At 38.6% G+C, this 16,623-nt stretch overlaps 1 protein-coding gene across 2 annotated transcripts in view; it reads left to right on the plus strand.

The window, feature by feature from the left end:
* The window catches only part of LOC113903541 (CD302 antigen), a 124,446-nt gene that overhangs the window by 33,127 nt on the left and 74,696 nt on the right, over window positions 1–16,623 (plus strand). For both annotated transcript variants that reach the window (XM_027559875.1, XM_027559858.1), the window contains exons 13-16: window positions 1,005–1,147; window positions 7,972–8,053; window positions 8,973–9,041; window positions 12,884–12,998. In XM_027559875.1, coding sequence (XP_027415676.1) covers window positions 1,005–1,147; window positions 7,972–8,053; window positions 8,973–9,041; window positions 12,884–12,998 — 409 coding nt within the window. The remainder of the gene's footprint in view (window positions 1–1,004; window positions 1,148–7,971; window positions 8,054–8,972; window positions 9,042–12,883; window positions 12,999–16,623) is intronic.

A 16,623-nucleotide genomic window follows, 5' to 3' on the forward strand; every position in this document is an offset into this window, starting at 1 on the left:
ATGACAACGCTTAGTCTCATGTTCACAGATCTCTGGGACAGATAGAGTTTGAATGATTGAATTTGGGCTTTAATAGTCAGCTCTGCTTTCAGTTATGGGTGAGCTGTACTGGCCTCCAGGCTATCAGTTGTGGTCTGCTGCTCTTCAATCTAGTGTCAGGCCAAAGGTGGAGCAGCTAGCAGGGGCTTATTCTTCTCATACTGAATTACTAGAGCTGGAAATGCAAGCCTAACCCAGGTAAGCATATTTTAGGCTTCTGCTCACTTTACTTTCACTGCTATCCCATCGATCACAGTAAGTCACATGGCTGAGCCCCAGGTCAAGGCTCAGGGACTTATCCTTCACCCACCAGGAAGCCATGATGGCAAGAGTGTATAACTATATCACAGGGACTGAAAAATCAGGACCAGTAATTCAACCTACCATTGTGTCATCTGCCCCTCTTCTACTTTTGAAATGACTGTGGTTCATTTGGCATAAAATTAGTCATCACAAACCAAAGGAACAGTCCAAAGTGGCAAGTTTTGTTTTGCCATCTTCTGTAAATGTTCACACACCAGTGCAGTCTGCCCTTTGATTCTTCTTCATCAAAAGTAGTCCTGTACTTGTACAGGCCTCAGTGTATTATGTTCAAAATTTGCCGTTAGTGCCTTTCTTTGCAGAAATCTACTCCCAGAGCATTCATGTGTATTCTTTATAACCTTACTTCATTTTGTCTCTCAAGATTCTTGGACTGCAAGAGGACATGGTGTCATGTCAGAACAGTTCCCCAGCCTGGCTAAGGAAGGTTATCCCTCCAGTGACAGTGACTGGTGTCTGTGCTGGCCTCTGGTTGACACTCTGAGCAGGACCTGTCTGTGTCACAGTGAATGTGCCTATACCTCAGTCTACTACACTTCTAAGAATCCGTTTCAGAGACCCACACATTCAACTGTGATCGACTTTAAAGTTATAAATACTTTATGATAATATAAGAAAACAAATTAACATTATATTTTGTTAAGCTATTTCATAGAGAAAGAATTGTAAGAAAGAGAAACTGGGAAGAAGCTGAGCGATTCTGCCAAGCACTTGGAGGACACCTTCCTAGCTTCAGTCACATGGATGAAATCAAGGAGTTTCTTCACTTTTTAATAGAACAGTTCAGGTAATGTTCAGGCAGCAGTTCTGATCTTTTAGAGTGAGATCTTCTATCCTAAATTTGACATCCTCTAAGTAACCTCCTGGAGAAGGAAGTGGTAACCCCTCCAGTATTCTTGCTTGGGAAATCCCAAGGACAAAGGAGCCTGGCGGGCTACAGTCCATGGGATCTGTGAAAGAGTAGGACATGACGTAGCAACTAAACGACAGGTATTCAGAATTGACATGTTTTATTATCGAAAGGATCATACAGTGTTTTAACAGTCATTCAACATCAAGCATTCTTACGTGCAAGGTGCTATGAGGGATCAGAGCCTAGAGGGACAGAGTCACCACCCTTTGTGTAGTGTAGTGAAGTCCAACAGTGGGGTAGGAAAAATATGGTGGAAAAATCTAGAACATAGGTAAGGAGAGACCATGGGAATTTAGAGCAGGGAGGAAGTGTTTCTGGGTGGTACATCTGGGGAAAATATTACAAAGAACGATGGTTCTTAGAAAGTAAGGCAAGGGCTTCTGTGGTGGCCCAGTGGTAAAGAATCCACCTGCCAATGCAGGAGACACAGGTTCGATCCCTGATCCTGGGAAAATCCCACATGCCAGGGGGCAGTTAAGCCTGTGTGCCACAGCTATTTAGCCAGTGCTCTGGAGCCCAGGAGCTGCAGCTGCTGAGCCCATGTGCCACAACTGCCAGAGCCTGTGCTGCACAACCAGAGAAGCCTCCACAGTGAGAAGCCCACACGCTGCAGCTAGAGAGCAGCCCCAGCCCTGCTCACCACAGCCGGAGAAAAGCCCATGTAGCGATGAAGACCCGCACAGCCAAAAATAGATGAACAAGTGTCATTAGTGTTTTAAAAAGGGACTATTTGAAGGGTGAGATGTGAGAAGGAGCCAGGGAAAACAGAACATAAGCAAAGGAACTGAGACCAGAGTATGCAGATATGGTGAAGGAAAAGTGAGCCTACAACATCGCGAGAAAATGGAATTTGTATATGAAATTGGAGTGTCCTTTCTTGCTAGGGAAGGAGTTTAATCTTAAGTCAATAAGCAAAAAGCATTCAAACAAAAGCAAAGTGTGTGTGTGAGAGAGACAGACAGACAGACAGACATGGGGTAGATGCAGAATAATTAATTCTAAAGCTATTGCAACCCCTCTGGTAGAAAACTATTTTGAAGATGGGCAGTAAGATGGGACAATAAAGGAAGTAGTCTGAGATGTTACAAAGAAGGAGTCAATAAGCCACTATAATTTTGATGTTATGTAGGAGGAGGATTCCTGAATGGTTTTCCTGATGTTTTCAAGGGTAATGTGGAGAAATATGGGCCAAGTGCTGGTATCATAGGAGGAAATTTTTTCTGAAGCTCTGGGGCTGTCATGAGTATGAGGGCCTTTTACTTCATGATTTGTTTTTCCCCCTCACTCTTTGAACTGAAAAGAAGACTGAAATTTATAAATCTAGTATTCAGGGTATACCAGGCAAAATTATGGAAAAGAATCACCACCTGAATATATCTTAGTGAATACTTTCCTGATCATTTTGACTCAAAAAAAAAAAAAAAACCGAAACACACACAGCAAAAGTAAAACAGGTACCAAAACACAAAGAAAATCCAATTAGCTGCCTTCTCTAGGACATTAAATATAAGAAGGCATTTTAAAAATTGAGATCTAAAAAGTTTTGAGGTGGCAAATGTTTGATTGTATTGATTTTAGTTCCCAATTTAGTGGATTTTTCATTTGTGAAGATAGTAATTGATACTATTTATGCTCCCCACTTGAAAAAATATGGGCTTCCCTTGTAGCTTAGTCGGTAAAGAGTCTGACTGCAATGCAGGAGACATGGGTTTGATCCTTGGGTTGGGAAGATCCCCTGGAGAAGGAAATGGCAACCCACTCCAGTATTCTTGCCTGGAGAATCCCATGGACAGAGGAGCCTGGCGGGCTACAGTCTATGAGGTTGCAAGAGTCGGACACGACTGAGCGACTAAGTGCACTTGAAAAAAATTTTAAAGACATATTCCAGTTGAGAGGTGAATAAAAATCAAAAACACATGAATTGGTATTTTGTTCTTAAGGAATTAGGAGGAAGAATACATAACATAAAAATATAGCTCCAGTCTAAATAATGCAATCTATGTAACTGAAAAATTTATCTTAAATTATCGTAAATTCTGAAAGAGAAACAATAATATTTTAATAAAACCAGTATTAACTTTGCTTAATACCAGAGTTTATAACTCTGTTTATAAATAAAAACTGGGATGTAAAGAGATAAAATGGTTTTGAAAAATTAAAGCATAATAAATACCTCATTTTACCTGGAAATTATATTTAGAAACACAGATGTTATATATTTTTAAAACTGTAAAGAGTATATTCATCCACCGAATATTTAATGGGTGAAAAGGCCCATATAGCAAATTGTAAAGGAATAAAATAACAAAGCATAAAGTCCAGCATAATATTTAAAATGGATAACTAACAAGGACCTACTGTGTAGCACAGGGAATGCTGCTTAGTGTTATGTGGCAGCCTGGTTGGGAAGGGAGTTTGGGGGAAAATGAACACATACATGTATATGGCCGAGTCCCTTTGTGGTTCACCTGAAACTGTCACAACATTGCTGGTCAGTTACACCCCAGTATAAAATAAAAAGTTTAAAAACGAAAACAGAAAGCCCAAAGAAACAGCAGATCACCATAATCTTTTCAGTCATAGAGACCATATTGTATTTATATTCATCCTAGCCTCTGATACACTGCCATATTAAACAGACTGTAATGTCTGCTTTGGAGAAGGCAATGGCACCCCACTCCAGTACTCCTGCCTGGAAAATCCCGTGGACAGAGGAGCCTCGTAGGCTGCAGTCCATGGGGTCGCCAAGAATCCGACACGACTAAGCACCTTCACTTTCACTTTTCACTTTCATGCATTGGAGAAGGAAATGGCAACCCATTCCAGTGTTCTTGCCTGGAGAATCCCAGAGACAGGGGAGCCTGGTGGGCTGCCGTCTATGGGGTCGCACAGCGTCGGACATGACTGAAGCGACTTAGCAGTAGCAGCAGCAGCAATGTCTGCTTAATACATGCTCTGTTAATGAGAGATCATTTGTTCATGCTATACTTAGACAGCATATTCTAAAACCTATTTAGTATTATAGCCATGGCTTGAAGCAAAGGAAGGAAGCAAGCCCATTTATATCAGAAAGTGATTCTAAAGCTTATTCTTTGAACACCTTTAGCTTTTTATTGCAGGGATTGACCTTTCTCAGCAAGATGTCCATTGTCCAGGTTGTGTTTTGCCTGCCAAGGAGTGAAGTCAGATTACTGCTCTACTTCTCACAATCTGAGTTCCACATCTCTGTTTGTATTTCAGTGAAAAGGCTTCAGGGCGCACCAAATCATTGCGGCTCTAAGATCTTTGCAACTCTTAACACCAGCCCACCAGGGAAAGCCATTGTGAAACAAAGATGGCTTTAGGATTAGCGAAGAAAGCTTTGTTTGCAGAGCGATTGCTGCTGTGTATGCTACCTCCAGTGAAGTGGCATGAATGGATTTGGATATAAATCTAAGGCTTTACAGACTAAGCACCCCCTTCAAATTGTGTTTATTAGCAGTTATTGCTCAGGTACTGTTTTCCTTAGGAACCAGATACAGCAGGACATTTGATTGAGAGTAGAAATTTTACCATATATACATAGTAACATTTCATGCAATGTCTTCTTCACCTCATAGCCTTAGTACTTGGAATGGAAGAATTAATAGAGAAGTTTTCAGTTTGATTTAATTCCTCAGTTACCCATTTCTTCCCTCAATTTTTAAAACAAATCTACATTAGATTAATGTGATTTCCAATTTTCTTCTTCTCTTTATCTGCCTAATAAATCAGGCCAAAGCAGAAATAGGTTACAAATGAGGAAATATTTTCCACCTCTTAACACACCAAAAAAAAAAAAAAAAATCCCACGAGTAGCTACTATTTTCTATATTTATAACACATTAATAAATCCCTTGAAAGGAAAGCTGAAAACTATAAAGATCTGGGTTGAAATGAAGTTCACTCTCAGAAAGTAGTAAAGATCAGAAATTTTGGACCATGCGGCCAACTGCTGTCTAGGAGGCTGCTCACTGAGATGCAGCAGAGGAGGCAGAAATGGGATTGAAAGCAGAAGTTTCTAAGGGAAGATGGGGAGTTAAGAGCAGACTGGGTGGAAATGTTGGAGACAGATGTCTAAAGAGTTTTCTGTGGGAGCTGCCTATAGAGCAGTGGTCCCAAACCTCTGGATCTAATGCCTGATCATCTGAGGTGGAACTGATGTAATAATAATAGAAATAAAGTATGCAGTAAATGTAATGCATTTGAATCATCCCCAAACCACCTCTCTACCCCCACCCCCCCAGTCTGAGGAAAAATTGTCTTCCATGAAATTGGTCACTGGTGCCAAAAATGTTGGGGGCCACCGCTGTAGAGTAAATGCAGATGGCAAATGATCTTTGATCATCTTTGGGTTGTACTGTTGATTGTGTAAAGAAGATAAAATATGTAATGCTTACTTTGCGTGTGTGTTAGCTGTTCAGTCGAGTCCAACTCTTTGTGACCCCTATGGACTGTAGCCCACCAGGCTCCTCTGTCTGTGGAATTCTTCAGGCAAGAATACTAGAGTGGGTTGCAATTCCCTTCTCCAGGGGATCTTCCCAACCCAGGGATCTAACCCAAGTCTCTGCTTTACAGGCAGAATCTTTACCATCTGAGCCACAAGAGAAGCCCAGTGCTTTAGGGAAACACAAAATTCTGCATAAATCTTCAGGCCCAACTTGACCTCTTTATTTTAGCTGTCCTTTATTATAATGTATTTGGCAACTATCTAGACCTTGTGATTTAGAAATCCAACACTCAAGAAGTATGATACATTTGTAAGTCTATAAGAAATCTCTGATTAGTTGAAGACACAAACTGAAAAATCATTTTTTAGCTGCTAAATTCAAACTGAACTTAATCATCTCCACTTGATTTTTCTTAACTCTACAAATTGGTGATCTTTCATTTTGAAAGAAAACACTCTAACAATAAACAACTGAAAGGGGACTGTCCTCACATTCCATTACAGTAAGTTGAAAGGCTTGAGGTTGGCAAGATGAAAAATGTGCTTATTAATGGTAAAATATGAGGGAATGTTGAACAGAGGAAATAAATGAAGAAAATTATTTTATTAAAAAGTGAGAAGTTAAAATTGAGTTTGTTTCTGCCTTGGATTCACTAGGAAATATTTTTAAATGCAAACTTACTATATTTCCCAGCAGTCTTGTAACTGTACAATCCATATATTCTGCTGAGCTTGAAAATAGAGATTAATTTTGGATTTGGATTCTACTCCTTTTCTAATATGTGTTCTATTTATATTTAATATTTATATATGTATTATTTTGCATCTATAATTTTCACTCATGTACTGATGGTACATGATATATACAATCAAAAGGTTAAATTATACAGAAAGTAACCACTGTCACTCCCCCAAAATGCATGGAAAACGATCTACTTATTAAGGCCTAAGAAGTATACTACATTTTAGAGAGTATTTTCAAGAAAAGTTAGCGGTGGAGAAATTTTTTTATGGTTATTTCTTTTCTGTTTATACTGAAAGTATCTCCCTGGCTAGAGGATACATTAAATTGAGGGAAAGGGATCACTGACAATGTATGTCCCTGTCTCTGTATGTTGTTTTGTACATTCTTCCTTGAAATTCCTATTGTTTCTCCTCTCAGCCAATCTGAATACTGACACGTGGTAAACATTTAGATTATGACTCAAAAGAGACAATAGCTATTCTTTGAAGACTGTCTTTTGTTCTACTAATGTTATAAAATGTTTCCTGACTTCCTACAGTTCACAATGACCTCTCCTTTTTTCAAATTTTTGCACTACTTAAAATATATGCAAATTTGTATCATTTGATGCTTTTTCAAAAATGGCCTTGTATTTTCTCTGTTTATATACATCTTGTTTCCCTGACCAGTTTATATGCCACTTGAGGGTAGATATTATGTCTTGTACATCTCTGTATCATCATTGCACATAGCTTAATGATTTGTACATTAAAGTATAATAGCTATGAGTGTTAAATGTATTCACTTAAGTGGTTGCTTAATTGTATTGTTCTAGTATAACCCATGGAGTTTAGAAAATACTTAAATGCTTGTCCTATTTTAACTTAGTGGGCACTGGGAATTAATTTTTTAAAAATCTTGTTTAGTAAAAGGTTAGCTAAGTGGTTTGTTCTGTACTTTAAGGAAAAGATATTTGATAGTTATAGAAAAATGGTATAAGGAAAAACTGTTGTTGTTTTTGTTTGTTTGTTTGTTTTTGGCCTTGCCCCATGGCATGTGGGTCCTTAGTTCCTGCCCGGGAATGGAAACCACGCACTCTGCATTCGAAGTGCTGAGTGGTAACCACTGAACCACCAGGAAGTCCTGCTATTGTTTTGCATCTGACAACATTATCTAATATTGAAGCTCTGCAGTACAAGTTTTAAAATGATCATATACTCTTTTCTTTACTCTTAAGTTCTTCAAAGCAGAAGTATTTTTGCCTTTCGTATGAAAAAAATAACATAAAATTTAGTTTTAAAAAGAATGATACTTTTTTGATGGCTATGCCATAGTTAGGGTTGAATTTCATTTCAGAAGACTTCTTTATATAGCTTGAAACTGTGTCTCTCAGTGACAAGGTTTTCTAAATAAACTTACCTGTGTTAAGCATTTTAGACATGTAAATGCTAAATGTTTTTGCCAAATGCTGTGCTCATCTTTTCGTAACACTTCCTTTTTACATAGTGACCAGCGTTGGCTTTGGATAGGTTTAAATAAAAGGAGCCCTGATTTACAAGGATCCTGGCAATGGAGTGATCATACACCAGTAAGTTTAATCTTTCTTGTGTGGGATAATATGGAAAGAGTATTTGTTTCAGTAACAAGTAAGTTAATTGTTAATTAATATAGTCATACAACCATGAAGACTATGTAGATGTATCTTTATTGAAGTGGAAATAGATTCACATATATAAAGTGGGGAAAAGATGTTGCTAATTTCATTTTTACTTAAAAAATAACCATATGTATAGTCTCTATATGTAGCCCCAGAGCATAAAAATATAGATATATAAATATAGCAGTCATTTGGGGATAGTAAAAGTGATTTTTTTCTTTTTCTTTGTATTTTTTCCTTTTTCATAATGAGGTTTTATTTTTATTATCTAAAAGTACGAGTTATGTAAAAAAAAAAAAGAATCTTTATTGAAGAAACAGTTTGGGAGAACCTTAAAAAGTCCTTAAATCTTATTCCAAATGTTTACATTATCCTAAGGAGAGGTTCTAGCTAACACTTAAAGAAATAAATTATTCTCAAATATTGAATATTTGCTCCACATTGCTGTTGTGTCAGATCACTGTGTTTTCTTTCTAAATGTAAAATTCTTTGACTTCATTTTCTAATTGGAGCATATCTGAGAATAGTTAATCAAATAACTAGCATTTCAACTCATGCAAAAAAAGAAGTATTTTGCAAGCCTCTGATTCTTTGTGATCCAACTGTGAACTTAATACACAATTAACCTCCACTTCTGAAACTGTAGCTGCCTTTGTTTGGAAACAATGACATCATGACATTTTATAAGTCCTCTTCATGATTTAGCATCCTGACATAAAAAAAGAAATGAAAAAGTTTTCCTCCCTTGGCATATGAACGCACTTGAGTTATTAAAGCTGCCTAAATTACATCTAAATTGCAAATATTTATACATCAGTCTTAAATTCTCAAGCCTCTCTTGTCTTTTAAGGTGTCTACTATTATCACGGCAAATGAGTTTCAGCAGGATTATGATATCAGAGACTGTGCTGCTGTCAAGGTCAGTACAATGCTAGAAAGTCTGCATATTTAAAAAAATAAATCTGGCAGTACATGCAATCAAGCAACAGACCATGGAGTACCTTTTGTGTGTGGAGCATGATATTAGGTGCAGTTGGAGGTTAAAAGTACACTTGTAGTCCAGCCCTCAAGCAACCTAACTTACACTTAATGTGAGAAGACAAAATTGATATTCAAGAAAGTTGACTCTTGCTACTATGCAGTAATTAGCTCCAAAGGAGTGGGTTGAAGAAGGAAATTCAGAAGAAAGTAATTTCTATGGTGGTGTTTCCAAAGAGAAGTGAAGTGAAAGTCGCTCAGTCGTGTCCAACTCTTTGCTACCCCATGGTAGCTTTTGTTCAGGTAGGAGAGTGTAAGACATAAAAGAAAGTGGGAGTGGAAGGGAGTGGCTAAGTCATTGAGAGGAACAGAATGCAGATCCAGAAGTTCTAATTGGTACTGTGGTTGAAAACAAAGGTGGGAAATTAGATTGATGCCAGGTTAAGGAGTTTGTGCATTTTTTTTGGTAGGCAGAAGAGCATGATTAAAGGTTTTTGACATGACCTAAGAAGAGTGTGAGAAGATTCCTCTTGAGACAAATTTCAAGATGCAAAAGACAGATAGGACCAGAAGACACAGGCCAGTTAGGCCTCTTCCCTTGCAAACTTCATTCATTTTTTGCTTTGTTTTGCCTTGTTTCTTTTACAAATTAGTTTTTTTTTTAACTTTTCAAATTTCTTTATATTTATTTTTGACAGACTAGATCTTTGTTCCTGGACACAGGCTTCTCGTTGCGGTGGTTTCTCTTGTTACAGAGTACAGGCTCTAGGTACACAGGCTCTGGTATTTGTGGCTCACAGGCTCTAGAGCACTGACTGAGTAGTTGTGGCACATGGGCTTAGTTGCCCCTTAGCATGTGGAATCTTCCTGGACCAGGAATCGAACCTATGTTCCCTACATTAGCAGGCAGATTCTTAATCAGTGGGCCACCAGGAAAGTCTGATTTCATTCGTTTTTCATTCTGTAGATAGTATGTCCAAGCAGGCCATGATACTCTGGGAGTGGGGGTGGGGAGGTCACTAATGACAAAATATAAAATAGTTGTGCCTTCACAGAACTTAGAAGCTAGTAGAAGATAAAGACAACAGACAAGCAAGTACAGGGACTGTGACGAAGTGTAAGTTTTATGCAAGAACAAAAGTGTTATAGGAGAGTAATGCTGCTGGCGATGGTGATGATGGTAGTGATGATGCAGCAGCTAACGTTTGTTAGCTCCTGGGCCAGGCACAGTCATGTCACATCTGTTATCACACTTCATATTAAACAACCTTAGAAGGTAGGTGGCTTCTGTGGTGGCTCAGACAGTAAAGACTGCAATGTGGAAGACCTAGGTTTGATCCCAGGGTGGGGAATATCCCCTGGAGAAGGGAATAGCTACTCACTCCAGTATTCTTGTCTGGAGAATCTCATGGACAGAGGAGCCTAGCGGGCTCCATATAGTCCATGCAGTCACAAAGAGTTGGACATGACTGAGCGACTAAATGGAGAAGGCAATGGCACCCCACTCCAGTACTCTTGCCTGGAAAATCCCATGGGCAGAGGAGCCTGGTGGGCTACAGTCCATGGGGTCGCTAGAGTCGGACACGACTGAGCAACTTCACTTTCACTTTTCACTTTCATGCATTGGAGAAGGAAATGGCAACCCACTCCAGTGTTCTTGCCTGGAGAATCCCAGGGACAGGGAAGCCTGGTGGGCTGCCGTCTCTGGGGTCGCACAGGGTCGGACAAGACTGAAGCGACTTAGCAGCAGCAGCAGAGCGACTAAAACACACACACACACACACACACACACACATATGAGGTAGTTACTGTTACTATATCCAGCTCATGAGGAAGAAATGTGAACTCTGAGTAACTTGCATGATTACAGAACTGAAATTTAAACCCAGATGTCTGCGTCTGCTCTGCTCTATGACATGTAAAGAAACAGTCAGAAGGGGATCTTTGTTTATGGAGAAAATAGTAGTACACTTTGCTTTAACTGATGTTTTGAATCCAAGCTTGCAGTATGAAATATCCTATGGTAAGTTAGAATCAAGAAACTGGAGTTGAAGGAAAAATGTTCATTGAAAAAGAGTTCCCTTGTTGCCCAGTGGTTAGGGTTCTTGACTTTCACTGCCACGGTCTGTGTTCAATCCCTGGTCAGGGAACTGAGCTCTTGCAAGCCATGCGCTGTGGCCAAAGAAAGCACAGAAGTCCAAGACGTGGATGTAGGGTGATTACCAACATTTAAAATGTAAGAGGATGAAGAGGGAAGAGGCATCTAGGAAACATCTTTGCTATGTAAGCCCAAGAAAGAGATTCAAGAATATGATTGACTAGAAATGTTACAAGAACGTTGAGACAAAGTACTGAGAGGTCCCTTGGAAACCACTGTTTGAAAGGAACTGTTTTTAGTAAAACACTCTATAGTATCATGCCATTTTTATAGAATTCCCAGTTTAACACATGAAAGAATGAAAATTCAATGGAAGTTTGTGAAGTTTCTAGAACACTCATACAATAAACTATGTTTGATATAAATTGAGTCCCTATATGTGAAGAGATTGGAAAAACCTACCAAAAAACTAAATAGAAGAGACTGATCAGGAGCAAGGCCAACTAAGGCAGTGTCTGGAAGGAGAATCTTACCTCACCTACCGCAGTACCCTCTAGAATCTTGCCCTTAAGAGAAAGCAGTCCAAGTCTTGCTTAGTGGTCCAGTGGTTGAGAATCCACCTGCCAGTGCAGGGGATGTGGGTTTGATTCCTGGTCTGGGAAGATTCCACGTACTGCAAGGCCCCTGGGCCTGTGTGCCACAACTACTGAAACCCACATGCTCCAGAGCCTCAAGCCACAACTGCTGAAGCCCATGTGCTGCAACTCCGGAAGCCCCCACGCCTAGAGCCGTGCTCTGCAGTAAGAGAAGCCACCGCAATTAGAAGCCCATGCACCGCAGCAAAGGATAACCCCTGCTCACTGCAACTAGAGGAAGCCCACAAATGTGCATCAGCAAAGACCCAGCGCAGTCCCAAAATAAACAAATACAAAAATAAATAATTTTTTTTCAAAAGAGACAAAACAGTCCAAAATCTGATGGATGCTCCTACCAGATCTTGTCCTCCCCTTACCTTTCCCTGTTGTTTGCTGGCTGGAATTTGTAGAGAGCCATCGCTGGACTTCTCCATCCATGGAATTCTCCAGGCAAGAATACTGGAGTGGGTAGCCATTCCATTCTCCAAGAGATCTTCCCTACCCAGAGATCGAACCCAGGTCTCCTGAATTGCAGGCAGATTCTTTACCAACTGAGCCATCAGGGAAGCCCCTTAGATCACATAGAGGAGGGCAGTACCCCAGGAACACAAACCAACACCAAAGAACAAACTTGGGCCCCTGATGCCCAACTTTTATGTCACTTTTCACAGATCCACTATGATCACAGCCTGGTGTTTAGAAATCACTGAACCAAATATTCTTCTCTAGCTTGGTCCTTCCAAAATTTAAAGTTGTAAGATTCTGTTATTTCACATCAACAAAAACAGAAAACAAACAAACAGTAACTTGCATTTTGGACATAAACATGACCCTATGTTATATTTCCTTCATCAGTACCTCTGAAGGCTCTTGCTTAATGCAGTTTAAATTTTACTGCTTACACACCGCATTCTTTCATGTGTTCATTCATAAACATATATCTTAGGTTCTAGAGCTAAAGTAGAATTAAAGACCATAAGATTAACAGTTTAGTGTTGTATAAGGGCCGCACCCACTTGTAAATATTCTACAATCCTCTTCCTCCTTTAGGTCATGCAAAGGCCATGGCGAAGAAGCTGGTATTTTTATGATGACAGAGAATATATGAATCTAAGGCCTTTTGCTTGTGATGCAAAACTCGAATGGGTGTGCCAGATTCCAAAAGGTAAGTGGTGGTTATTCCTTTTCCCAGTCTTCTCACGTGGATATTGTGACTGCTGATCCAGAGTATCTAAGAGAGCATTTTAGTCTATGATTATAGTTTTGAAAGCCTTTGATTATACAGTTAATATAGTAAGCTCCATCCTGCCTGACTCCTGTTGTCATTGTTGTTTGGTCACACAGTCGTGTCCGACTCTTTCCCACCCCATGGACTGAAGCATGCCAGGCCTCCCTGTCCCTCTCCATCCTGAAGTTTGCCCAAGTTCATGTCCATGGCCATCCATCCATCTTATGCTCTGACTCCCTCTTCTCCTACCCCTAGTAAAAGGCTGCCTTTTTGAAATTAGGTACTACTTTCCTCTTTTATCATGAAAGAATTTGCGTAGGAGAGAACATCTAAGACTAATTTAGGGAGATTAGGCCTTGGAATGAAAGATTATTCCAAGTGAAAGAAGAGACAAAGTAAAAGGAATCATTTAAACCATTTAATCATTTAATAATTTTGTTGTAAAATGAAGACAAGCTTGGGAAGAATGAAGCAAAAGTCAGGAAATCAAATTTGGGCAGGGCCCAAATCTAAATTTTTTTACAGTTTTGAAACAATTTTCAGTGAGCCCAAAATGACTTAAGTTTATCTCCTTCAAATTCAGAATATCAGTTAGCTTGATAGTAGAGCCCTTGGTAACAAAAAAGAGAAAAGATAATAAATAGATATCCTTTTATTTCACTTTGTAGTAGGAAAATGTCAAGGATATATTAAGGAAAATGTTAAGATTTTTAACTGCCAAATTATTGTTAAGCAGATTTTAGATATATTAGATTAATTAACATATGGTAAATGCACAGAAAGTTCCAAAATGAATTTCTGAACTGAATGTAGACAGCTCATTGAAACCAAAGGGATATCTTCTTAAAAGTTCTCCAAGAACCCAAAGATTATCTCACGGAACTGCCTATTAGAAGATGGTTCTTCTCTCCTAAGAAGAGCCACCTTGCCTTTGAAAGAGCTTCAGGTATTTCTGTCATGATCCAGTGGCTAATACTCTGCACTCCCAATACAGGGGTCCTGGGTTCGATCCCTGGTTAGGGAACTAAATCCCACATGCTACAACTAAAGGCCTGGAGCAGCCAAATAAAGAAAGAAATTAGAAAAAAAATAAAAAGCTTCAGATGCAACATCTGGTAGAGTATCTGGCAAGTCTCTTTCACAAAGGCAGACTTGGGGAATCATTAATGAAAAAGAAAGCGTGTATGTGTGTATGTGTTATGGGGTTTTCCTAAAGGGAAAAGTATACCTGAGTTAGTCCTAATTATTGACTAACCTGAAAGAGGAAAATCAGTTTGAACACCTTTCAAACAAGTGGCAAAGTAACTAATATATAATTAGCTTGGACAATGTCTCTGGCTTGAAGCATTAGTTATGATACTCCTATTATTCTTTGGCATGTGGCATGCCACAGAAAGTGTCCTTGCTTCCTCCAAAGTATGCTCGTTAAGTATGCTCTTTATTTTCCTGGTAGCTGTTCCCCTGCCTCATGTTTGAGTGGTGAAACAGACCCTAGAGTTTACACTGGGAAAACCTTAGAAATGACAATCCAGTAACCACAGGAAATACTATTAAAACCGTGGTTTTCTTTTTAATATATTTTTTGTTTTTATTTATATTTGCTTAGAAAACATAAATCAAGTAATGAAATAAATAAATATTTTAAATAATTGCATCCCTGCTCTCTCCAATGCAGAAATAAAATTTAAAACTAAAGAATGTCCCATCTCAACCTGTCTCAGCTTTCAGATGTCTCAGTCATTTGAAGCAATCAGTGATGGTTTGATCCAGGGTTTAAATGTTATGTTAACTTCCCTTTGAAAGTTCCTAAATTTCTGAGTTACAGTGTGTCTCATTCACTAGGTGGATATTTTCTTGGTAATTACAACTGCCAAAACCTGCTCAACTAGATACTTCTGTATTAATGTGTTTTCTGATTTCCTTGAAGCAGTTTACCTCTTTAGTAGCCCAAATCACCCAACCTTTTCTCTAGCACTTGCCTTTTTTATTATCTCATCCATCTGGTTCTAATTAGTCCCCTCCTCTCTAAAAGAAAAAATTTAACAGCCTAATTTTTTAAAATGATAATCACTATTGATATATGTACTTTTTAAGTATTTTTTTAAGTCAAGATAACTATATCAAAAATAAGGTTCACAAAAAAGTTTTTGGAAAATGACCTATAAACACAACTTTGTTGAATTGTATTTCTTGATACCTTGTACACACAAACATGTTTGTAATCTTGTGTAAAAAGGCACCTTTTATTTTGCTTTTCTCACTAATGTAAAGAAATGTAAAGGTTAAACATAGCTTTCCCCCAACATACAAATGAACAGACAAGATTACAAACAAGAAACTGTTTTTAACTGATCTGCAGCATTGCTAATGAAAATCATCCAGTATACAGAGGGCTGAGTCAGAGGAAAAAACCACAGATGCTGGATATGTAGGCAGTCCTTGGAGTAGAGTCTTCTCATGCATTGGCCCTGATACATAGCAAAATGAAGAACAGCTATTTTACCCTATCATTTCTAAAATTCATCAAATTATGTCTTTGGCTTGAAACCAGTGTGACCTATGACCAGAATGTAAAGAGAGAGGAGCAACTAGCATCCTGAGGGAACTGCTCTGTGTCTGGCCCTGTGTGGGGTGCTTACGTAAGCGTGATCTTACGTGATCTTCACACTGTCTTTGGGAGTTAGGTGGGAGAGTTTAGTTTTTATAAAATAGAAAGTTGAGGCTCAGAGAGTTAAGCAACTGATCCCAAGTAGCCCAGCAGCAAAGAGTCAGGGCATTTGGACACTGACTCACCCAGCTTCAAAGACCGTAATTCTTTGTATGGTACCATATATCCTTGCTTCATTCAATAAGCTTCATTTCCTTCTTCTTTCAAAATACCTTACCCATCTTCCTAAGAATAGTTTTTAGAATTTAGAATCATGATTGTGAAGCACCTAACACAACGCTTGGCAAATGATGGTGTTGAATACATGCCAAGACTTGTTTTTGTAATACTTATACTGAGTATTTCTGTTACTAAGAATAGGATATTATGAATATAATTTGATTATATTACCTTGGCTTAAACAAGCGGTTTTCTTGATCTTTTTCTTGAATGATATGATCCCTGGCTGAATGTTATTTTTATCACCTTGATTTCTATTATAAATCTTTTGGTTTTTTAATTCAATTTTTTTTTCTTGAAGTATAGTTGATGTACAATATTGTGTTAGTTTCAGGTGTACAGCAGAGTGATTCATTTATATGTATATTCTTATAAATCTTTAATTACCTCACTGGATTGGACAAAAAGCACTAATCAGAGACCCTGCAATAATAATTCAGCTCTTCTGTCCTCCCCCATTCCTTCCAAAATTACTTTTAGAATTATTAAAGTATTTTTTAGCAAAAAAGCATATCATAGAAAAAATTTAACTCCCTGTATTGTAGTTTCTTTCGGAGAAGGCAATGGCACCCCACTCCAGTACTCTTGCTTGGAAAATCACATGGACAGAGGAGCCTGTTAGGCTGCAATCCATGGGGTCTCTAAGAGTCAGACACGACTGAGCGACTTCACTTT

This window comes from Bos indicus x Bos taurus, chromosome 2, assembly GCF_003369695.1.
Source record: "Bos indicus x Bos taurus breed Angus x Brahman F1 hybrid chromosome 2, Bos_hybrid_MaternalHap_v2.0, whole genome shotgun sequence".
NCBI classification, from domain to species: domain Eukaryota; kingdom Metazoa; phylum Chordata; class Mammalia; order Artiodactyla; family Bovidae; genus Bos; species Bos indicus x Bos taurus.